General features: G+C 35.6%; 2 protein-coding genes across 5 annotated transcripts in view; one reads left to right on the forward strand and one right to left on the reverse strand.

The window, feature by feature from the left end:
* Nucleotides 1-5,138: 5,138 nt before the first annotated feature.
* Nucleotides 5,139-26,153, reverse strand: part of LOC145694720 (trehalose transporter 1-like protein) — a 74,808-nt gene continuing 53,793 nt past the window's right edge. Inside the window, exons 2-4 of the mRNA XM_081771260.1 lie at nucleotides 10,383-10,514; nucleotides 9,150-9,316; nucleotides 5,139-7,243 (exon numbers count right to left, since the gene is read on the reverse strand). Coding sequence (XP_081627386.1) covers nucleotides 5,855-7,243; nucleotides 9,150-9,316; nucleotides 10,383-10,395 — 1,569 coding nt within the window. The 5' untranslated portion in view covers nucleotides 10,396-10,514 and the 3' untranslated portion in view covers nucleotides 5,139-5,854. The remainder of the gene's footprint in view (nucleotides 7,244-9,149; nucleotides 9,317-10,382; nucleotides 10,515-26,153) is intronic.
* The window catches only part of mip40 (Myb-interacting protein 40), a 346,121-nt gene continuing 330,825 nt past the window's right edge, over nucleotides 10,858-26,153 (forward strand). For 2 of the 4 annotated variants that reach the window (XM_081771261.1, XM_081771263.1), the window contains exons 1-2: nucleotides 10,884-11,006; nucleotides 16,443-16,646. In XM_081771261.1, the coding sequence (XP_081627387.1) occupies nucleotides 16,574-16,646 (73 nt within the window). In that variant the 5' untranslated portion in view covers nucleotides 10,884-11,006; nucleotides 16,443-16,573. Of the gene's footprint in view, nucleotides 11,007-16,442; nucleotides 16,647-26,153 lie in introns of all 4 variants that reach the window. The other 2 variants (XM_081771262.1, XM_081771266.1) reach the window with 2 other exon arrangements.

Raw genomic sequence — 26,153 nt, forward strand, 5'->3', positions numbered from 1 at the left:
TCTAATAAATCAATACCTGTCCGAGTACGCCTCATTGCTTCTTGTGGCCTTTGAAGTTACCAGCAGGCAATAGGTCTTGCCATTCAGATTTAAGAATAGCGCCTGCAATGTCTGTCAACCTGCTATACGTAACTTCTCTACTGGTTGCCTAACACCGTAGTTTCGGCCTGCAACAATGTTAATCTTATGGACTCAAAACGACCCCTAAAATCTTGAATAGAACAATAACGACACGGTTTTTGAAAATTTGAATGAAAACTGGACAATCTCACAAAATTTGGAATCGACCAGTGAAAACGACACGTTTCTAGCGCGTGTAGTTTTGGAGATCTCATTGTCGAAAGGATTGATGACATATAAACCTAGCATTTTAATATATAGACTAGCCGAACCTGCGCTGTGTACTCAGCGCATCTTTGTATTATGACCATTAATCTCCTTCCCACTGTGCATGTCTCCTTACTCACTCAAGCAGTGGTCGAAGTGAGACGGTATGCGGTGGTATGCCATACCGCCTCTGGTCTTTCAGTGATCAAAACATACCGTCGCTGGAGAGTACATACTAAATACTTTTAATAAATCCATTTTTATACATAGTAATTGACGAATAGCTTTGCACACACAAAGATTTTATTTCTTCTATAGAAACAATTTCCAAGTTGACAACACCGACATTTTTGTTACGTTTTTCCTACCTTTTGTTTTTAAAGTAAGGTGTCCTCAAAGAAGTTCATCTAGTGTATATTTTGATGTGTCACATTCAATTGTTTTTTTTCTTATTTATGTGTGTGCCATCTTGCCTTAAGGTTGGTTTAAAGGAATACATTTTGCCGATAGATGTCACTACAGTCTTCGTATCCCTCTCATGTATTTTTTTACCTTTCTCGAAAATTCACGATTTCTCTTACAAATTTGAAACAACAGACTTCAAATTTTTAGAGAAGGAACTTCATAACCTATCGAAGGCAACAATTCGTGCCGATTTGTTATTTAGAATTTGCTTCATTGTTGAAATAGTATATAGTTAAAGATTTGAATATTCAATTTCAACAATTATGTGATTTCAACAATGAAGAAAATTCTAAATTAAAAAATCGGCACGGATTGTTCCCTTCAATAGGTTATGAAGTTCCTTCTCTAAAAATCTGAAGTCTCTAGGCTGAAATTTGTAAGAGAAATCGTGAATTTTCGAGAAAGGTAAAAAAAATACATGAGAGAGAAACAAAGAATGTAGTCACATCTATCGCCAAAACTTCTCCCTTTAAACCAACCCTAACGCATATAAATGTCGTGTTTTGAGCATGGGCGGATTTAGGGGTTGTCTGCTGTAGGGCGGATCTTCCGGGGGTTTGTAATATCCCTCAGTCGAGTTTTCCCGCAGGAAATTGTTAATATAAAAACTCGGTTTCTGGGCATATTCTTGTATAATTTTATATAATGCAACATAAGGGGATTTTTTTTTTCAAAACGTTGTTGGTAGAAGATCAAAGTTTCTCCATGTACCCCCTTCCCCCTCGTAACTACAGAGATGATCTCCAATGGTACAAATAGAAATGCAATCTTTTAGGCAACATACCCTCACTGTATTTCAATATTTAGATATCTGATATGTCGAGTCAAAATCATAATAAAACATACCGCCTCTGCTTATTTTCCACTTCGAACACAGCACACAAGTAAAAGATAGGAGACTCGCAAAGGAAGTGAATTTGCTATGTATAGTTGTTGGAGTGAGTTTGTAGCAAATTTGTAAAAGTAACGTGATATCAAGTGGAAATATTTGTTTCTAATAAATCCATTTCCGTCCGACTATGCCTCATTGCTTCTCTTGAGGTCTTTGAAGTTACCAGCATGCAATAGGTTTTGCCATTGATATTTAAGCAAAGCGCCTGCTATGTCCGTCAACCTGCCATACGCAATTTCTCTACTGGTTGCCTAACACCGTAGTTTCGGCCTGCAACAATGTTATGGACTCAAAACGACCCCCTGTAATGTTGTATAGAACAATAATGACACGGTTTTTGAAAATTTGTATGGGAATTGGCAAATCTACACAAAATTTGCAGTCGACCAGCGAAAACGGCACTTTCTAGCATTTGTGTTTTTCGAGATATCATTTTCGAAAGGATTGGCCACAAACATAAACTTTTCTAGCATTTTAATATATAGACTAACTGAGCCTGCGCTCTCTACACAGCGCATCATTCGTACATGAGCATAAATATCCTTCTTATTCCTCATAACATCTGTACATGTCTCTTTAGGGGGGATTTTCGATTATTTTTTCTCTATCTCGCACCGTTTGCAAGATTTGAGCCTACTTCCGGTTGGAGTTTCTAATTCTTGTATGATCAGTGTTTCCTTTCTTCTTGCAATCAGTATGTAATAAGTAAATACATTATATACATAATTAATTATAGTGTCAGTTCAATATGGTGTTCATGGGGCAAAACACCCCAAAAGTAAAGATTCATCTTAGACTGGAGAGATGGTTATTCTCCCTTTTTCATTACTATTTGGCCATGAAACAAACGCCTGAGACATATACGACCCTTATATATAACAATATCGTTGTGTGCCTATGCTACTGAGGCTTACCTGGGCTCAGAGGCACAGCGCACACTAGACGCTCTTTTCCAGATGAGGTTTTGCATACCTACAAATCTAGAACGTATCCTCATGTTTATTTTACGAGGGAGATTATTAGAGCAAATGAAAGGTACACAAATTTCGTGGAGGAAATTGTGAGCAAAAGGAAACATTCATTAATAGCAAAGGTAGTGTGTGAGGCTCAATGCGAGTACCTTTGTTCTCTAAAGTGAATCTAATTTGGAATTTAGTTTCTACGAAAATTTTGATTAGTGTCGGACTGAAAACAACACTTAGCCTAAAAACAGACATTCAGACGGGAGAACAGAGTTATAGGCATTTGTAAAGAAACTGCAATAGATTCAGATTTATGTCAATGAATGCTTGTTACTTACGGACTTCCATTCCGTAAGTAAGTTTTCCATTCCAGTTCGTTGTAATTGGCACCAACACTCACACAAACACTTCACTACTACAAAGTTCGTAGAAATTGTTCGGTGGCACTTGTTTAGTCCATAAAGATGAATGGAAAGTCCTCTAATTCATTGGAGATCAAAATTGCTAGAAGTTCAATCCTGTGCGGTGACCAATAATGAGTCGGGGTCTCAGCATCATAGGCGGCTAGCAATCGTCTTTTCCCTTCTCTTCTGTGAGGGCGATGTTTTTCGGCGACTTCCCTCTTTTTGGGAGGACGTCGAGGGTATCTTCTAAATACTCTGAAGAATCCAAAAAATTTTAAAAACAGTCTTTTTATATATTGGATATCTTCTTCCTCATATTAAGTTTGTCTTTCGATGATTAAGTTAAACAAATAGGATGAGCTCGAACACGGAGATCTTGCGCGACAGACTTTTGGAGGCAGAAAGATTAATGTTACAAATCATTGGTCATATTTGTAGCTTCGTATGGCGTTCTTCGAGCGATGAAGCGTCCATATCTCAGCAAATCGATTTCCTGGCGATGAGAACGATCTCTTCAATGCGTTTCTATTTTAGGTATGCAGTTTCGTTTTTTTTTTTTTTTTTCCAATCTCATGCTCTGTCTGCATGTCTGTTTCCCGGCTAATGTTGAAGGCCGATTTAATGAAGTAAGAAAAGTAATCGTTTCTATGCAATGAAAATTAATTTGGAATAGTTGAGTTTTCCCCGATTATTTCCTTTTACTTGTTCTTATTTATTTTTGCTTTCTTTCTATAATTACAAATTAGATGAGTTTTACGATATGGTGTTGGAATGTATAATGCGTAGGATATGATGCTTTAGTTTGTTTTTTTTTTAATTTCAACACTTTCAGCGTACCCGTAAAAATGTAATAAAGAAATAATTGCCATGTTTTTTAAATATTCAATTAGAACTGGACATCTACGCAAAATTTGCAATCGATCAGTGAAAACATCATCTTTCTAGAGCCCGTAGTTTCCGAGATCTCATTGTCGAAAGGATTGGCCACAAACATATAGACGTCCACAAATATATAATTTAAAAAGCTCCAAAGATGGCAGGACAATTCGTTTGCATTGATTTTGGAGAAGGCTTATTAAAATACAAAGGCTTTGTACAATAATTTTAAAACATAAACTTTATGAAAAAGATGTATTTAAATAATTTATTTAAAGTACATGAAACTGAATTTACTCACGTCTTTGTTAAATGTGAAATTACAAATAACCGTAAATCAAAAGTTTGAAATCAAAAATTAGAGGTTGGAGCTCATGCATTTTTTGTTGCTATTGTGGCATTTTAATAGGTAGACAATAATAATTTGGAGGAGAATTTATTGATAAGATTGCTTTTCATGCGTTTCACGTCATAATGGAAATAAGGATTAATTAGGTTTAGAAAAGACAAGTTTGAATTTGTTTTTCTTTCTTTAATTTCAGTTATTAAGTTACGAAAAGTCATAATATATAATAAATCATATAATATTGTCTTTGGCAATGTAGTTTGTCAAACTTAGGAACTTAAATAATATTACTCTACAATGTTTTAATATATTGCCTCCAGGAACAAACATGTGTCTCCTTGTGTACGCGGAAATGGTTTCTTGATCGTACAAAATATATGTCATACTTTAATAAGCATTATTTACATAGATGAATTTCCTATTAAAAAATATGTATAACGTATAATATTTTAATAAAAGAAAAATAGCACATCTTTATGTATATAATTAGCATTTGATGGGACTGATAATGCTACAGATGAAAACATTTTTTTAAAAAATTATTTAAATGTACCATATCACTTCCTCATCACTCACAATATACTCATAGTAAAGTTACAATTTAATGTCAGTTCACTGATCACTTATATGTGTCGTAATTTTGTTGATCTTTTGTTAACCCTTGTAATATCTGTGCTTTTAGACAAAGGATTTTAAAAAAAAATCAGGAAGGCACTTCTAAAGTGCCAACTTTCTTTGTTCTTGACAATAACAGTAATAAAAAGGATATTGGGTTACTTATTATCAGGCATTTAAAACATATATATACCAAATAAATACATACGTACATAAATTAGTAGAAAATGTTTCGTGTAATGATCACTTAAGTTTGTGACTGAAAAATTTTATACATGTATATTGTGTCTAATAGTAAAGAACGTATTCAGACGTAATTTGTCATGATTTGCTGAGCATGTTTTACATGAGACTATTTCATTGTCTCAATTGCTTTCGAACCTATATAAGTAGTATTGCAACACCAGAAGTATATTTACATTTAAAAAAAAAATAGCAACAATATTTTAAATAATTATTACAATAAACTGGCCTATGGCAATCCAGTTTTACTAGTGATAAGTTGATTAAGTAAACCAGACAGTCAACTTTGCAAGTGTGAGAGCATTAACATTATTAAAAATTCTTGTTAAATTGTAATTTATAGAACTCATAACTTGTATGAGTAATGATTCATTGTAAGATATTTCTTGGTTCAGTTTCATTTAGCCCTTTGCTCTTGTTACTTATCACAGGTAGTTCACGTTTACGTGTTCTCAAATATATGGTAATTATCATAACTTATATAGAAGCTTGACATGAAACATTAAATTATTATGCAATGAAATCCTTTCGAGTAATATCTCATGGTTAAGCTCTTACGTTGTTCAATGAAATATCACTATAGAATGCCTTAACAGGAATATCGCCATCATTCACTCTCTTCTCCTTGCTGGTTGCTGAAACTGCCACAAGGTAGCACTTCCTTATTGAGACCATAAAGAGCACTGTAATCTCTTATTCAAATTATGATTTGTGGAATTGTTTCTCAAGTAGTTGAACAAATACTTTTTCGTCTTTCAATATCTATTGCCATCTCTACTGCTATGCTAGGTTTTCGTTGTCGGAAAAGAACTTCAATACCATACTGAGAGATGCCTCGAGTTTCTGGGACACATAAATAAACAAACACTATACCAAAAATACACACTGCACCATATAACCACATGGTTCCCTGCAAATGAATTGCATTTTGAAGGTTAAAAAATGTCTTAGTAACTAGAAATGCACTAAGCCAACTTATGGCACCTGTTGTAGAACTTGCAACGCTGCGATGTCTTTGTGGAATGAGTTCCCCTATAATAATACCTGAGATTGGGCCTAAACCAACAGCGTTTGCAATGATATATATAACAATAGTAACAATTGGAAGCCAACCAAGCGTTTGGTGACCGCCATCCATGTCATTGTTATAATAAAGGTAACAACCTAGGCCAATTAGCGAACCGGCCATTACAAATTGCGAAATAATCAATAAAATACGTCGTCCTAGTCGGTCTACAAGCCCGCAGGCGATGAATGTTGCTAATAACTGTACTGCACCCGTAATGATTGTGGCAACTTCAGAGTTCACAGTTGATTTACTAGCGTCAAAAATAACCTTTGTATATGACAAAATTGCTCTGAAGCCACAAAAACGACTGAGCATCCTGATAATTGCTGTTAGTAACAGTGGTTTTAAGAAATCAAGATGTCCAAGTTCTTTTAATCTATCTAGTAACGATGGTCCTGTATCACATTTAAGTAGTTCCTGATATTCAACAGTAATGTCGTAATCAGGACCGCGAAGCCATTGAAGAGCACGACAAGCCTCTTCAATTCTGTCTTTAGCTACAAGATAACTAGGTGTTTCAGGAAGCACATATGGAAGAATTACTGCCGGAAGAGCAACACATGCACCGAACACTGCCAACATTTGCCAGTCCAGCCATGCACCCGCCGCATAACTGAGGAGTATTCCGATATTAAACATAACAACTGGTATACATCCTAATGCTCCTCGCCAATCAGCGTGTGACGTTTCACTGACATAAAGCTGAGCTGCATCGCCGATAATCCCCATCAGTACACCAAATCCAAAATTTGCTGTGTAAATCATCCAAATTTCCTGCGCGAACACAATACACATCCAACACAAAATCATTGGGATTGATGCTAACCATAGAGCTTTTTTCCTTCCTAAAGCGATACTAGGACCTGACGTCAATCCACCCACAAGTGCTCCTAACATGCTGAGACTTGCCACCCAGGATCCTTCATCCTCTGTGATGTGTATTTGTGATGTGGAGCTCTGGAGTGAAGGGATAGCTGGAGTCACAAAACCCAGACTTGCTCCACTTGCAAGATTCGACCAACATGCCAGCGTGGCTGCCATAATCTGAAATAAATTAAAGTATTTGATTTAGATCTACCTTCCTTCCTTACAGTACTAAAAATTTCTAACAATAAAACAAACAAAAACATGTGCAATCACAGTCAAAAATGTTTCGATGGTTAAATTATTTTTATGGGAATTCAACATACATCCTAAGAAAGGACCTATCCAGTTGCAATGATGTGAAGAAACTTTGGGGGAGATGGCTTAAATGCAGCTCAAATGTGGAAGAGACTATGCAGATTCTATATGTCAAAAGCAAACTATACTAAAATGGATGGAACATAGTCAAAAAAAAAAAAAAAAAAGCATGAAACATTAACATTAATGTCAATGGAAAATCAATGAGAAACAAATAATTCCTCCCAGTAGCGTACGCAGGAATTTATTTCGGGAGGGGTCCAAACTCAATATGAGGATATTTTATATTAAAATTACTAAAATTGTCCCTAAAATTAGGCTAAATTTACCCAAAATCCGACATTTTTCGGAGGGGGTCCGGACCCCCAGGACCCATCCCCTGCGTACGTCCCTGATTCCTCCACTTATCTCCAAAATCAAAAGAGATAGATGACTGAAATTCAGCTTAAATATAGAACATACTATGTAAGTCTTACGTTCAAAAAAGAAATTGTTCTAAAATAGATGGAAAATAATAATAAAAAAAATCACGAAGCCAATCAAAAACAAATAATTCCTCCACTTATCTCAAAAACCAAGAGAGGTGGCTGAAATTCAGCTCAAATGTAGAAGATACTAGACCCTATAGAGATTCTATATTCGAAAAAGCAAATTATCCTACAATTGATGTAACATAGTCAAAAATCACGAAACATTAACATTAATGTCAATGGAAAAAAAGAGTAAAAAACAAATAATTGTTGAGTTATCTCAAAAAAAGAAGAGGAAAAGTGAGATGGTTGAAATTCCACTTAAATATACACACTGCACCGTATAACCACATAGTTCCCTGCAAATTGATTGCATTTTGAAGGTTAAAAAATGTCTTAGTAACTAGAAATGCACTAAGCCAACTTATGGCACCTGTTGTAGAACTTGCAACGCTGCGATGTCTTTGTGGAATGAGTTCCCCTATAATAATACCTGAGATTGGGCCTAAACCAACAGCGTTTGCAATGATATATACAACAATAGTAACAATTGGAAGCTAACCAAGCGTTTAGTGACTGCCATCCATGTCATTGTTATAATAAAGGTAACAACCTAGGCCAATTAGCGAACGGGCAATTACATATTACGAAATAATCAATAAAATACGTCGTCCTAGTCGGTCTACAAGCCCGCAGGCGATGAATGTTGCTAATAACTGTACTGCACCCGTAATGATTGTGGCAACTTCAGAGTTCACAGTTGATTTACTAGCGTCAAAAATAACCTTTGTATATGACAAAATCGCTCTGAAGCCACAAAAACGACTGAGCATCCTGATAATTGCTGTTAGTAACAAGGTATATTGCAGCAAGGTGTTGTGTACATAATTAATGTAATGAATACATGAAATCTCAGTGACACGTTGGTGATAGTATTGCAAACAGTGAATAATATTGTGTTGTATAAATATCAATCTATCACGTTATTACATCAGGAATACGGCTTTGCGCATAATATACTAATAATAATATTTCACGTAATAATATATACATAATAATTGAAAGTAATATTTTCTCGGACAATATCTGGTCCAAAAATTGTGCCCCTGACAACCTCCCGACCCGAGCCATAGCCTATGTTGATTTATATGTAAATACCACTCTGAGTTATTACATGAAAAAAGGTATATAATAATTTCCTTAAATCCTTAATTGTTAGTCAGTTCCATTTAAGTGCTACTAGGACTATATGATATTTTCATAACTGAACAACCAAGACTACTTATATTATTATTTACCTGTGGTCCTAATCGTGGTTTACATGTTTCGATGAGATCATTAGTACTGCAACTTGTCTTGACATTTGACCAAGCATTAGCATCTTTTGCTTCTCCAACTGTGATGACCCCAAGATTCAATTCGGCGCTCTTTAAACTAAGATTCCTCGCATATAGTTTTGACATACCTGCAAGGACAAAAAAAAAAATATTAATAAATTAATATTATTCAGTCTAAACATACTTTAGACTTCCTAAGATAAACTTCAAGGGCCTTATGCAGAGACATTCTGAAGTGTGATTAGTGCCGTACTAAAGAGGCCTACTAACATGTTTGCTGCAGTAGTCAAGCCTTTAGTATGATGCTAGTCTTATGTCAAAACGACTCTGCATAAGGAGACAAGACTTTAGACTAAGATAGACTTTAGATTTTCCCTAATAAAAATAACCATATAAAACTCAAAAAATGTTTTTTTTTATAAAATACACTAAAAAGCAGAAAAAAAAATTGGATGAGGTTAAAATGGATAAATGTCAGTAACATTTAAAACTTTGAGCATTGGGCGCTCTTCCTAAGGTTGATGGCTAAGTTTATATACAGTAGACTTCCGATTATCCGAGTCCCAGTTAACCGATATAGTCTTTTTAAAAAATGCAGATTACAGTTGTAAGAGATGTCTCGTATTCTGGCTGTTGAAGCGCTAAATCCTAAAATCTTCGGGCCTTCAGCCGTCTGTCATTGTGTATTGCAATAACATAGCAGCATCGAGGGTCCAAAAATCAATAACTGACTTTCTCAGAAAACAATAACTGACTTGCTCGAGAAAAAAGTTTTGTATGCTATTATATATGTGTAATTTTAAAAAATAAATTTTAGTATACTATAATAAACAATCCCTTTAGAAAGAGATTGTTTTGTCGTTTACAGTATGGACTACTGTACCTAATAAGAGCTTATCTCTATATTGTCAGAGTTTTGCGTATCCGAGTTAGGCTTGGTCCAAATTACCTCAGATAATCGCGGTTCAACTATATATATAGAGAGAGCATACATTGTTTGTAATAGCGTTGTAAGTGGGGAGTCAGCGGTGCCCCCTCCCAGACTCTGCCGCTAGCTGGAAAGCTGACACGAGTGAAAACGTCTCATTAATCAATGGAGCACCTCCATGGCAGTTGGTGATGGTATCGCAAGATGTAATATGACGCACAAGGGGTTTAAATGTAGTAAAAAGTATTTTTTATCAAGACACTTACTTTTATCTAACATATTCACGCTGTCTTTTTGAACGCTGTTAGTTGTTCATGGTGATAAGTATACGGAAATCGTTGTAGACCACTTGGTAGCTGAGACTGCAGTCAAACAACTTGGGTAGTAGAAATCGATTCCTAAAAAACGAAGGAAAGAAACTTGTTATAACTTTTAAAATTGTTATACAAAATAATTTCATATTAGTTGTTATTTAAGTTTACAACCACAAAATATTTACAATCTTCATAGCTATGCACTTGCTTCTCGCTGATATATCAGAATTGATTAAATTATAATTTAAGACTCTCCAAAAGTGAATAACAGAGAGATTATTCCTCTCACTTAATTTTTAAATATCGCATCAATGACATTAACTTCTGTTTTGGAGATAAAGCAGACATTTGGAGTTTTGAACATTGCTGGAGTGACATAATGTAAATCCGGGACTGCCCTGGCAAAACTGAGAAATCTGTGAACCCTACACAGAAGCCCTGACTACAATTTACAGGAAATTTGAGCAGAACAGATACGAAAACATGTCTTTGGTGTTTTATTGTAGTTAATAGTGATACAAACAGTACGTTAACTGGCTACATTGAATATCGTCAGCGCGGGGTCGTCTGATACAGGTAGGATTATAAACAAATATACTGTTTATTGACTTATTTTCTATAGCTGTGTACCTAAATAAGCAAAATACGAAAAAAGTTTTAATATTCAATACGCAATTCTTTGAAATTTTGTATAGTAAAATGACGTAAACGGGAGATTTCTGGGTATGAATCATTGCTTCTTTTGCACTTGGATATTTGTTTACAACTTGCACTTGAATGTGTATGTTGCTAATACTTGTTTTATTTACATATATCCACATATTTAGCAATAGTAACGTATGTGGAAGGTCAAACAGAGGCAAAAGATGTAGTGGATATCAACAATTTCCCCAAATTTGATGATAAAATATTTTGTAAGGGTTAACTTTATAATGCCTGCTCCAGCTGGTATACTCACTCAGAAACGAGAAATTATCTATATATATAAAAGAGAACGTACAAAATCCTTTGTCCGCTCATCACGCTAATACGGCTGAACCAATTTCTTTCATTTTTGGGGGGTTATTAGGATTTGGACCCTAGATGGTTTTTATCATATCACTTTAATTTTTAATTACCAGTGTCTTGAGATAATTGACCATTCAAGTGTCCATAAGGTACAAATCCTTTGTTATTAGTTCATCATAGGTAAAAATAAACGTATTTATATGCAACCCGCATGACCGTGTCACTCGGCGGGTTAACATAAATGACAGGCGATATACAGCGGAAAATAGCTTGAATCTTCTGTTTAAAATTTTTTAATTGATTTGCTTATTTTTACAGACACATTTACAATATGCCAGCACCGGGATGACCGCAGCGAAGCGGGGCGGGTTAACATAAATGACAGGCGATATAATGTTAAGATTTACTGCAATCTTCTATGGTTTTTATCATATCACTTGAAAGCGAAAAAGTAAAAATTATCTAAGTAACAAAGTTTATTGCGTTCCGGGGTGACCGCAGCGAAGCGGGGTGAACGCTGCTAGTATTATTAATTTCATGAAAATATCAAAACTTCCCTAACCTTAAGCTAATCCTTTCCTGCTCCTATCCCACTTATCCCTATCTTACTTTACTCTACTCTATCTTACTATACTCTTTTAAAGCGGTCCTACTTGTCGATTCGCAGCTGGACCGTGCACTGTAAAGTTCACCCTTAAAAAAAAAAGAGAAGGAGCAGGAGGATTTATGGGGAAAAAATCCCATGGAGAAAATGGAAATTTTACTGAGAAATCGTACTATCGTATTTTAGAGGGCGTACTTACATGTATGAAATATTGGCGTCTCTTAACAGGAAATCCGCTCTTACTACATTAGAAGTGTTTCTCAAGGGAGGAGTTGTCTTAGTGGTGCAGATTGACTTTAGAAGGGCTTAGTATAAATACAGGATGTGGCCATATGACATAAAAAGTATAGTGCATGAAAGTTCAAGCAACATGTGCTTCGTGGCCATTATAAAGTACGGAATGCTATCATTCCGAATCAAGATAAGAGCGCAGCAGGGGGGAGTGACTGCACGGGGTGTTCCATAGAGAGCTGCCATGTTAGGGACGTTGGGAATACGCATAAAAGAGGATAATGAAAAAATAATTTCCTATGGCATAAAAACATATGTCCTGTGTGTAGCACTGCCCTGCATCACTTTTATGATCAATTTGTACACTGCTTTCACACAGCACTTCACTCATCAAGTCTTCCTTATGGAGCACAACGCGGTAAAGAGCACACTTTGCATTTTGTATTTCTTCGTTATTGTTCATGGGAATGGTAAGCTTACATATGTTTTGATTATACAATCCTTTGTGAAATCAATCAACATATTTCTTCCGTAGATTTTACAAATTTATGCTCTCATAAAACAGGATAGATTGAACCCTAATACTTCAGAAGGAAGGTAAATGTGTGGAAAATCAGGAGCACCCACGGAATGTGTTCGTAGGAGCAGGCGTGTTAGCAAAGGTGGGTAGAAAAACCATGCATTCTTAATGTGCATCAAAACTTTAGTTTATCATGTGTCACTGCCTACATTTTGCTACCAGTCTGCCTTCTTCATGATTTTGAGCATCTTTAAATATAACATTACCTGAGTTATTGATTGCGCTCGTGTGTCCTCTTCAATTACTATAAAAATTGGTAACATTGGAACTTTTATATCCAATGACTTAAATTCGTTTCTCAGTTTTTAACCTTTCCCGTAATACTCTTTATATTATTTCCAAGTTCTTTCGTTTCCAGCGTTTGGCTTCTGAGTTTTGATCCAATGTCAGTTTCTCACGCTATACAAGCAATAGATGATGAACCTCGAAGGGACTACTCCTAATTTACATCTCATTTCCTCTTTTATCACTTAATGTTTATTTATGTCGCTTGGAGAAATTTGTTTCTTATGACTTTGGGTGCTGACTGTTCAATTTTGCGTGTAAATTTTCCAGAATGTGATGTCTTTAAACTAAACGAGATCGACAATTTATACTGATGCTTCTTTGTAAAACGGTAATGTTAAGACTAATAATAAACACTATAATGTAAAATCATGTACGAAGTAATCGATCATGATGCAACAGCTGCGCACAGTATGCATTACAAAGTTACCAAAGATATTAGAAGTCACTAACTGCAACTTCGGATACGATAAGCAAGAGACTCTCCTTCGGCCCCCAACCTAGCAACCAGTGTTGGCAAAAACCATAGTTTTTATTGAAAAAACCAAAAATACTTTTTTTTTGGGGGGGGGTTAAACCAGTTTTTTTTTTTTTTTTTTTATTTAAAGAATTTGCTCTATGTATTTATATTAGATATGGACAGAAATAAGTTTGTTTCGCCTTGGTGTTATTATGAAACAAAGGGTTATGCAGGAAGGGGTCACATACACTTAAAGTGGAATCCAACCGCTTCTCGACTTAGATCCAAGAGAAATTGTCTTCAATTTGAACTTGAAACCGGGACTAATTGGCCACAAATGCGATATGTCTCCGACTCATTCACGAATAACACCTGATAAAAATACGTTGTACTGATCTTTGCATACTTATTAATATAATTGTCAAGTGTCATTTCACAAGGACAAAAAGATAAATATTGCACAAGTGAAACCATTATACAGAATTACATATGGACAATTTCAAAATACTGCAGAGTACAGAAGAACTAATTTAGTCGAATATATTTAGCAACATATTTCTTTCTTTTTTCTTTTCAAATTTAATGTAGCTTCACCTGTAGTAGAAATTAAGATTGAAAAAATCGTTCGTTTCTTTAGTCGTAAACATATTTAGTGTAAATTGCGTATGTTTATTTTATTTTTATATTATTTATTTATTTATTTACTGATTTATTTATTCTGAATGGCATGTATTATCTTCCCTAAATCCATCGACAGCTCCGGAGCCGGTACTGACTTATAGAAGCCGTTGTAATCGACTTCATTTATGCGTATACTCACCATCGCTGACGCACCTGCTCCCTACAGATGCACCCCTTGCTTCTGCTCCCCCTGCTGTACTCCTGCTCTGAGTCAGATAGCATTTGTTCTTTTTAGTGACCACCTAGCACAAATTGGTTCGTGTTTCACGCACTGTTCTTCTTATTCCATATATCCACACTATATTTATACTTATTAAAATTACAAATAACGAATCGTAATCACTACCAAGTAAGCCAAAGTCACTACCGAGTGTTTTAGGGAGAAATTATATATATATATATATATATATATATATATATATATATATATATTCTAGCAGAAAAAGTCGACCAGTTCATTATGATATGTGTGATTTGTTTAGTCCTTTTGTTCTGTCTAATTGAAGTGAGATTTTAAGAAACTCAAATTATTATTGCCGCAGAAAAACAAGCTTGTCATTGGTTGTCACCCTTAGTTTCACACTAATTCAGTTAGGATTGTTATTCTTTCCTGAAGTTTCTTTCTTATATTATTTTACTTTATTTTCTATTGAAAGTTTTATGTCCGACACCCGTAATATATGTAATGATTGGAGGAAATGTCGAATTTTATATCATACGAAGTCCTCTGTAAATGCGAATTCAGTGATACACAATGAATGAAAAAAATCCACAACTAAGCCGTGATTCGAACCCTAATATCTGGTTTACCGTGCCGATGCGGTAACCTCTACGCTACTCAGCCTCCCCTGATCCTCTGGAAGTCGGTGGTAGTACGACTGTTTAGGAAGCAGACTAGATAGCGTAGTGATTAACTCATCGGCACAGTAAGCCGGAGATTTGGGTTCGAATCTCGATTTAGCCGTACATTATGTCACTTTTTGTGTATCGTTGTATATCGCACACCGGTACGTTTCGGACGAGCAATATGCTCCATTCTTTGTACATATGATACGTGTATCTAATGTTCTTATGTAACTTTCCATTCATTTTAGCTTAAAAAATGAATGGACACATATTTAAATTGTCAAAAAAAAGTAGTTAAGAACTACTAATATTCTGTTTCCGTGGATAACCGCAATGGTTCCATTTAGTAATAGTTTTCTATCGCCGGTTCGCGAAGTTCTGTACCTGTTCGCTCTAGCAGATGATCAGCTTTGGTCTATAACATGGTGACGTGCCATCTTTGCAACTTTCTTCTGGTGTAACTCAACTCTGGATTCAAAAATTTCACCGGGAGCTCATGTGATTCTGATCCCACATTAAGCTGTAGGTCTACGTCTCATGTAGCCTCGCTAGTGAAAGGGGCGCCAAACTCAAAATCCAAAGATTCGAAAACCAAGTCACTAAATCATTGTCAGTTACTTGTGAGTGAAGATTATCTTATTCGAGGAGAAAAGCTTTGAAACTGTTAGTAACTTCTTCAGTTACGCATTTGTGCAAAAGAACTCATACTGCTGTGTGTGTACAATTAAGACAAAATACAGGAATGTATTGATGTTGATACTGCTCTTTTTCTTGCAGTTTCAACATTAGATGCACGAATCGAATAGTCTTTTACAAATAAATAGCGGCAAAAGTCACATTGAGTCCATAAAAATTACTTTTCAGAAAAAATATTGTAGATTAGGTATTGTAATTGTATGATGGTAAAATTTCTAAGCCAAAAGTAAAATACAGTTTTGGCTTTAAAACTTACAGTTTTTACTTTTATTATTTCAATAATAAATAACATTAAAAAATATGTTGATAGTAAATACGAGAATTAAATATTTAAACGGAGTATAGTGTTTTGTTTTTCGTGGTTTACAACATTTCTCCCTGTCGGTTGTTGGTTCGCGAGTATCGATTGAAAATCACTGGTCCACGTAATATTACTATCGCTTTATTAGGTAAGATTTATGCATTAATGTGTTTGCTCCGCAATAAACGCAACACGAAAAAGTGTTTAGTACAGTGTATCTCCCATTATTTTACTTTTTAGTTCTTCACTGACCTTATTTTGATGCCACTTTGCTTCAGTACTTAAATTTATTTACCCTGTTTACATTGTTTTGATTTCAGTGATTTTGTTCCCATCCTATTCAATGGCGTAAATTCATTAATCGTAGGTGCTCTGCGTTTTCGCCTTCTGAGAAGCAGTGTGTATCGTATTCTTTCGAGTTTTTTGTGGACGTGATTCCTCAGCGTTTTCAATGGTGAAGCGACGAAAAGTTGCAGGAGTGGAGCGCCTTAAGATGGAGGTGAAGGAGGAAAGGACGTTGTCAGGTGAGTTACATATCTTATATATAAGATTCCAAGATGAGTTGTGCATTTTTTTAAAAAAGTATTTTTTGTTCTTTCTATCTTTCTTTTTAAAGTAACTACACGTAGAAAGTAATTTTGTCCGTAAGAGGAAATATTGCCATTGTCTCCAAATCGCGTTCAATTTCAGTTTCAGTCTAAAAATCTGAAGGTAACTGTAGTTCGTACCACCCTGAAGTGGTAGTGAGGTTGTCCATATAAGTAATTTTTTTACAGCTGTCCGACATATGAGATAATGAGGTTGTTCATATAACTCTGTCATTTGCAACTGACCGACGTATGAGGCTATCCATATAACTCAGTCATTTGCAAGTGATCAACATAGGTTGTGCGTATAACTCAACCGTTTGCAACTGACCGACGTATGAAGTTGTCCATATAACTCAGTCATTTGCAACTGACCGACGTATGACGTTGTGCGTAAAACTCAGTCATTTACAACTGACCGACGTATGATGTGCGTAAAACTCAGTCATTTGCAACTGACCGACGTATGACGTTGTGCGTAAAACTTAGTCATTTGCAACTGACCGACGTATGAGGTTGTCCATATAACTCAGTCATTTACAACTGACCGACGGATGAGGTAGGTTCGCGGTTTTACAGGTTCAGGGAAGGAGGGGAGGGGATGGCGGAAGAGAGCAAGTGTTGTGTGTGTGTGTTTGTTTCTCTCCCCGTTCGTGCATCCCCCTGATAAGGAGATTGGCCACTTTGGGATACTGTGGCTGCATATGCCTTGACACTAAGTTACAGATCCATTTGAGGCTATATGAGACGTGAACCTACATCTTTACGTGGAATTCGAACCACATGGGCTCCATCCAGGAATCGAACCGAGGTCTCTCGAGCCAAAGACTGGAAGTTTACCATATAGCCATGAGGAAGCTTTCAGTGTGTTGTCGTCTGGACATTATTTGTGTTTCAAAAGTACTTCAAAAGTGGAAAGAGAGGGAAACCAGGTAGTGTGAATACAGTTAAAAAGATAGAGTGGGTGAGAAAGAATTTCGAGGTGCAGAATAGTGCTTTCATTTGCATAATGTAGGAAAATGAAATGAAATCTTCAAGTTTTACGTTCCAAAATTGTGTCGTGTGGGCTAAAGGAGACAGTGATGATGAGAAATGAATGAAGTGATGAAATGAAGAAAGTGGGAAGAAACGGGAGAACCTGAGAAAACCCACGCATATGGTGTTTGTCTACCACAAAGCCCACTTGGCGCGAGCTGAGATCGAACCAGGGACCCCACACACCAGAAATGAACGCTCTACCACTGAGTCACCGCAGCTCCCGTTGATTTAGGAGTTACGAGCGCCAGCATTGAGTTGAAGTTTTGAACATCTTTACTAAGTTTACTTCTTTGTTTTCATCACGGTCCTAAGTTTGAACAAATGGCAGAGTATCTCACTACGTTCTTTGCTTGAATTGTTACCCAGCCATTGCTGTAGTGTATTCTCGTTTTACTCTATGTAATTTGTCGCGCTAAAAGTTTTATACAGTTTTCCTGACAAAACCAAAACTTCATGAATGTAATTAATTCTGATTTTCAATCAGAGAATCAGAATTAATTACATACCATGCTGCTGGAACATACAGTACAGGTTCTCCTATCATGCATTAACCTGCACCCTGTCTGCGATGTTCCGAATGTTATGCAACGATCTGTTAAGATGGCAACCTCCACTGTAGTTAACGGTGCCTTCATTAATGGATGATTGGGGTGGACAGAAATACCGACCGTAAGTTCGCACTATACACTTTCATCTTCCCAAATATTTATTACTATTTATTTTCCGACACAAACAGGAACTTGATTACAACTCTGTATTCTGCTAGACTTATCCCTTAATTAACATAAGTATAAATGTATCTATATTTTGAGGAAGAATTATCAACATAGTGTACATAAGTGTATCCCATTTAGATATAAACATTGTTCTCTCGTGTTGGTATTTGGTGAGGACAGATCTTTATTGTACAACTCTCGTACTAACAGAAGCACGATCGAATTACCTAATTTCTTGCTGATATTGTAATCACCTCTTCAAGTAATTTTCTGCTGCAGTAAGTCAGAGTGGGAAGGAAAAGGCAACTATTTATAGGAAACTCTAGTATATTACATAAAGAAGTTCTGACGATCGTAAACACCTCTAGCGTGCCAGTAATAGCTAAAATGTTATGAGGAAACTGTTCATTTCCCATTAGAAATACTCAGAAGTTTAAGAGATCGCGTGAACCATGAACTTCATTGAGGAAAACTGCTTCAGGGCGCTAGAGTCCTGATTGGTGGGATATCATTAGTCTGCTAGTATATATTAAGCATACCTGTTTTACTCTGATGTTTGTTGAAATTCTAATATTTCAGCACTTATAGTTGTGTTCTTTCCAAAGAAAGGAGGGCGTGAAGCTAAAGAGAGTACGGGGCTAGAAATCCTGTTGAGTTGGATAGTTGAAACACAGGTTTCCATACCGTTAATTTTCGATTTGATACTTTGTAAAGTCAGGTAGCACCTTAGTTATTTCATAACGCTGAATCAACATTAAAAACATAAATACATAAATAAAAAATCCACTGGAAGGTAAATCCAGTACCACTTGCATTAAATGCAAACGTGTTACTCCATTCGGCTTCACAAATCACTTTCCATTGATTTATTTAATTTATATGTATTACAAAGACAAAACTCAGTACTTTATTGCATACTGACAAGTAAATTAAATACTTTTAACTTCCTTAAATGTAAAATATATTAAGAGGAGATGGTAATTGAATAGAAATGTCTACGTTCCAAACACCATAAAATACACGAAGCTTTTTAAAATGTTCAAACTATAGTTATAAAATTTACAGCACGGAAAATACTGAATTTTGAAATTTTTACATTTGGCTAAAATTGGGTAGTCTGAAATAATATAACTTAAAATTCATTAAATCGAGGAAGTGAACTAATGAGTCATTATTAACGCTTATTAAGAAAGAGTAAAATAGACATATCAAACTTGGCGTACACGTAATTTTGGGGATAACAAAAAGCTCACCAAAAACTGTCAGAGTTCATTCAATATCGTATGTACTAACGACCGTTATGTGATTTTCGTTTGAGAAACAAAATGAAAAAAAAAGTTAATTTATTTGATTTTAATTTTTTTATTAACAAAGTTTTATATACGGCCTGGAAGCGATTTACTATAAGGCAGGCGAGTGAATATTAGGAGGAAATTATCCAGGGTCTGTTTTTAAAAATAAAAATACCATCTTAGATTTATCCTGATGGATCTGAGGAAAGATCGTAGAAATAACTTATCAGAGGGAAACTTCTTTGTAAATGTCGAGCAATTTCAATATATTTACTATTGTATAAATCAGTCGTTCTTAACTTTTTTTTTTTTTTTTTTTTTTTTTTTTTTTTTTTTACTGACGATACACTTTACTGAACGCCCGCAACATCCTGACACACTTTTTTTTTTTTTATTAATGATGATATAAATTATAGTAGTATAAGACTATTAAGTTTTTATGAAGTAGTGAGTATGTAGTACTGCTGTTGTTGCTATTGTTGCTGCCACTGGAGGTGCTGACTGGAACAGTCTGTCTCGAAATTGATCTTAACTTATTATTAAGTGCTTCAAGATTTTCAACGAACTTAAAAAGTTGGGTACTGAATTCTCTATGTCTGTTATTTGAGAATTTTTCAATTTTGTGCCCTCCATTCGAGAGAGCATCAAAACTATCTGAAAAATTTATGGAATTTTTCGCGTCACTCTTACCGTTCTTGAGTTATTGGCCAAAAAAAGTTTCGGGAGATTTAAGGAGCCATATCTCCTGAACCATAAGTCATAGAGAAATGATATTGGTGTTGATAAATACCAATACCAGTTTTTGATTCAATAATTATTGCGTCATTAGTTATTGACAGTAGCGTACGCAGTAATTTATTTCGGGGGAGTCCAAACTCAAGAGGAAGGCATTTTATATTAAAATTCCTAAAATTGCTCCTAAAATTAGGCTATATTTACACAAAAGTCGATATTTCGGGGAGTCCGGACCCCCAGGACCCACCTCCTGCGTACGTCCCTGGTTATTGATTCAAAAAATTTTTAAAGTTCGTTCTGGAAATGCTCTTCGAGCATTCTCAACTAGTTAAACTCTGAAATATCGTGACACACCCTATGGAATTTGTAGTGCATACTTGTGTATCGCGACATACCAGTTAGGAACCACTGGTATAAATGATAACGTAAATGGAGGTTAATGCTGAGGTGGAAAAGAAGACTAAAAGAGAAATAACGTAATTGTTATGAAGTTGTTTTGTAATTCGACGTAGACAAAGTTTGGCACATTTTTGTTAAGATTAACCGCCATTAACCTTTTTATTTATGTCCTTTGGTCATATAAAGAAGGTTGTTTGTCGTTAATCTTATTGCTAGTCTGTATTTTTGAAAATAGTTTGATAATGTTTTAGTGAGTTGTAAAGGTCACTAGTATTCCTATTTCCTTTCCACATCTTCATGCCGTTGACCACTTTGTAGTTCATCCGTTTTTTAGGACAGTTTCCCCTCCTAAGGACAAGAAGGTGCCCTGACCTCCATCCGCTCATCTGTCCTCCGAGAAGGACGTTGGCACCTGGTAGAGATTAACTCCTTATCCCGGTTGTTAGTTGGTCGTCACCTACATTAGCTTCTTGAAACGTTGCTCGCCTCCTCCCGCGAGGAGGTGAAGGTTCGGATTTTTCCATTGTTTAGGATGAGACCCGAAAGCATTCCTCAAACCTCTCCAGTACTTTTTAGAAAGCTCTCAGGCCCAAGTCTTAAAAAAAACCTCGTTAGTCCCAGGACTTGCTGAAAGGCAAAATACTTAATAATAGTAATAATAATAATAATAATAATAATAATAATAATAATAATAATAATAATAATAATAATAAAGTTTCTAGAATCAAAAGCTTCGATAGAGGAGGTCCGAGCGCCAATATTGTTCGTGGTTGTAGAACAGTTACATCATAGAATAAACCTTTTGGGAATAACTTTGAATGTTATGTATATTTTGGGAATGTTATGTATACTTTGAGATATGGAAATTAGCCTTTTTAGTTTTTAGTTGTAATGTATTAGTTTTTGTTTGTTGAAGTTTAGCGTCCCTTTTCAGTACCAAGGTTATATATGACGAGGATCTACAGCTTAAGCTGAAATCCGAACAGCCATAATGCGTTTGAATTTGTAATGATCTCCCGTAGCCAGGGCGCCCATAAGAGAAAGCAATGGCGATACATGTCGAACGGGAGGCGTGAATTTTGAGAACCTGTAAAATACATTTTTTGAAGGTTTTATTTATTCAGTTGAGATATTTTCAAGTTTGAAATTTATGCCGAAGTTGTATGGAGGTCTAGAAATATATGGACGACTCTACCACTGGGAATCAAACCCGGAACTACGTGTGCCAAAGTCGCATGCCCTAGCCACTAGACTAGTGGGGAAGGCTTCTAACATACAGTTTAGTATATTTGCTATTATACCATATTAAATCTTAAGATTTATTTAGCTCCGAATCATGATTTCTAACCAGGTCATAACACTTACGGTCAATTGTACATTAACGACCCGGAGCACTGTGTATGCAATAAATCATATTATATATCAGAAACAGTAGTCGTAATACATAGTATAGTTGTATGTACTGGATTTTTGCTCATACTTAAACATATATTTTAAACTTCGATCTTAAATTTAATTTCTTTGATGGACGATCTTCATGAATAAATTCTGTTGTCATAAATCTTGCAACAAGATAAGCTACTCTTTTAATTAAATGGACTGACATATATAGATTATAAGCGAATTGGAAAGTTCTTTATTAGAAAATAATCCTTTTCTGTTCTAAATTATGGATCTGGTAGAAAGCATGCCATGTCCTATATTTCACTTTAGTAAACAGATTATCTTCATGGTTAGCTTTTTATAAATAACTATGAATGTGTTTCAGAATTATGTGACGTCTTACCCGCGTGTGTACTATGGCAACAAATTTATGTGACATTATTTTCCTCTTGGTACGAGAGGATGCCAAACATTTCTTGCTCTCATCATTATGTAGATGTGTTGAGGACGTTCTGAAATTTTACTCAATTATAGGTTGGTACCTCAGTAATAATCATCAAAGGAAATCTACAAAGGGGAATGCCTACTGTGTTTAATGAGGAGGAAGTTTCATCTTATACTGTCAAACGATGAGAGAGTGGATTCAGATGTAGGTTCACAAATCTACAGAGTGAACCAAGGAAGAACAAAAGTAGTAGCAAAAGTGAGACAGCTAGCGTTTGAAGATGGACGTGTGATGGTTAATGCTTTTACCTCGAGGGGTGAACTTTACTGGCGGTCAATGCTATATGTTTCCGAAAACGGCGGTGTGGAATTTACACGGAACATTTTGTACATAAATATTACCAAGACGAGGAATACTTTTTAAATAGATTAATAATCATGCCTGAAGGCTATGGTATCTATTTAATCTTAGGTGCATATTGAATCCTGAAATGAAAAAATAATAAAATAAATACGGAAATATACATTACTTCACACTTCTAAAAAGTCTAATTTGGAAAAGTCATCCATCAAATTCATACTGTCTCTTTTGGATCCGTAAAGGTGCGGTATTAACTGATTACTTCCAAAAAGGGTCTACGATAGTGAGCATAGTGGAATTTGTTTCAGAAGCTATAAAATGCTGTCAAAGGAAAAAGGTGGAATTTGCTATCAAAAAATGTGTTACTGTTGGCTGACTATGCATCTACGTACTCTGCTGTATAGTCACTTTTATTTTACAGTTGTGGCTATCAAATTTCCGTCGTCCACCGTATTTACTGAATATGTCACCTGCTGTCCTGTACTTCTTTCCAAATTTAAAGAACTCTTCTACGGGGAAAACCTTCCAATGGTGATGGTAAAGTAACTACTAAGTGGAACACTAAGTCGCCGCCAAATTTGCAGACTCCTTCGCAGAAATGCATGTGCTCATAGAAGAGAGAGTCAGTGGATGAAATTTTTATCCCTAAGCACATCCGGATTAGAGTAAGAACATTTTGGTCTCTTCTAATGCTTATGTGTATCAACAATTCATTAGAAGACCTAATTGTTTACATAGTACATGCTAGGAACGACGGTAATGCTAGGAACGTAGTGCTGAACATTACACAGCAGTACATGCATTACATATGCATTCATCTCACTCTTCATTAAAACAGTTTTGCTAGATTCTGCGTGAGTAAAGCACGTTGGTACTTGAGATTGGACAAATGCAGATTATTCCTTCCAACAAAAATGGAGTCCCAAGAAAAGTATTATGGCAGCATAGTAAAGTTCATCTAAATTAAGAATTTACTAAGGACGACGACTAATGCAATTTTGGTACAGTAAAACAAAACTCTCATCAACATGTCAGCCTTTGGAGCTTGTAAGAAATTTGTTTGGATTAAACCAAGTTTGAGAAAATTGACTCATGTTTTTTGTTTTATATCTGGTCTAACCATTTTCACCAAATCTTAAGCCTGTTTCAAGTTTATAGATCCTGTTAATCAAGAATTACATCTGAAGGAAGGGGTGGAAAATGAACAGGGAAGTTCTCTGTTTGAAATATAACCTAAAATTGTCAGATTGGACTCTGGATAACTCAGGGATTTTTCGACCAGAGTGGTTAAGTAGGACTTGAACTCGTCACACCTGACTTAATGATAATTAATGCTTCTAGGCAAAAATATGGAAGTTTTCTGAAACATTGAGATTGAAATTGAAATTAACACGTTTAGCTCCAATGTATTTGAATTCATAATAACTCAAAAACCTAGCCATTTTTAGTTAAGAAAGTCAAAATGTTATTTAATTTTTCTTCAATATACAAATTTTATACATTAAAATAAACATAATTTTTCATCTTTATGAAATATAAGTATTAATTTAATAAATGTAAATAAGACGCTTTCAAAATACTACTTGCGCGTGCATAGCATGTGCATAGGACTAAATGTCTTAACGATCTGCAAAACAATCGATTACGTTTATGTGTTGTATAAGTAATTAATATACAGTGAAACCTATCTATGTTGGCCACCATCGGTTCCATCGAGAAGTGACCAACTTAGACAGGTGCCCAATATACAGAAAACAAGTGTGATTGGTGTATTTTTAGAATAGGATTTCTAGTATTATTCGATTGTAAAATTGGGGGGCGCGGTGGCTCAGTGGTAGAGCATTCACCTCCGGTGCTTGAGGACCCTGGTTCGATCCCAGCTGGCGCCGTGTGGACTTTGTGCTGGACAAACACCGGCTCGTGGGTTTTCTCGGGGTTCTCCCGTTCCCTCCCACTTTCTTCATTCCATCATTTCACTTATCAATCATCATCACCGTCTCCTTTAGCGTAACCGGCATAATAATGGGACGTAAAACTTAAAGATTTCATTTCATTTTCATTTCGATTGTAAAATTTTAATAAGCAGTGGCACGACAGCTACTTATAAATAATGAATATAGATCAATCATAAAAATATACAGTACTAGAAAATATTACTATAGTATGTTTAATATATGTGCATACCTTTCTCTTCCTGAAAACTAGGCTGGTACATTGGATTATTCGGATTGAAAACATAATAACACAAACAACCATGAAATACAAGCGTATGTACGCAGCTTATTGAAATTGATATTATAGCACATTGAGTTATTCAGATTGTAAAGAAGAAAAGCTAAGTTATAAATTGAGAAATTCATATGCAATTTATATGACTTCTTTTCAGTTGTTACTGAATGGTGGTTCATTATAGATGTATTTGTTTTATTCTGTGTGGCAGATATGCACATTCTAATATTGTAGTTAACTACTTGTTAATGAGCTATTATGCTGCCAATATGTCTGTAGCCGTGGCAAAAATGCGAACTAAAGCTCACACCCTCGACACACCCACGCGTTGAGCCAATAAGGGTTGAGCTGTTGCTGAGCGAGAGAACCTTGCAGTCGTCTACGCTATTGCCAGATTTAAAAACAAGAAACTATCGTATAGAATTCGCACGTTCTGTACTGACCGCAAGATTCGCGTTCCGAAGTGCGGCAACATTGCTCTACGGATGACGAAAGAGAGTGGAATTCCTTCAGCCGATAGCAGCGCTTGGAAAGGAAGACTAAGTATCAAGACAATGTGGCATCTCTATAGAAGTGTTTCCCTCGGAGCAAAAGATGTTTTGAGAAAATCTTGAGGGAATTCATATCTCAAAAACTCTGCTATCTTTTGACAAGCCGATAGGTACCAATAGTTGACAATTGAGATGGTTAGTTTTAACCTTGAGAATTTTCCGGCTTTACTAGACCTCCCCACTGATGAGAGGAGCTGATATAGCTATTTTTTTTTTTTTTTAACCAAAACAGACAGGGTAAACAAATACGTACAACCATTTCCTGGATTCCTGTATACGTGCTTTTTCTTATTCAC

The sequence above is a fragment of the Thermobia domestica genome, chromosome 9, assembly GCF_964235325.1.
Source record: "Thermobia domestica chromosome 9, izTheDome1.hap1.1, whole genome shotgun sequence".
In the NCBI taxonomy this organism is placed as follows: domain Eukaryota; kingdom Metazoa; phylum Arthropoda; class Insecta; order Zygentoma; family Lepismatidae; genus Thermobia; species Thermobia domestica.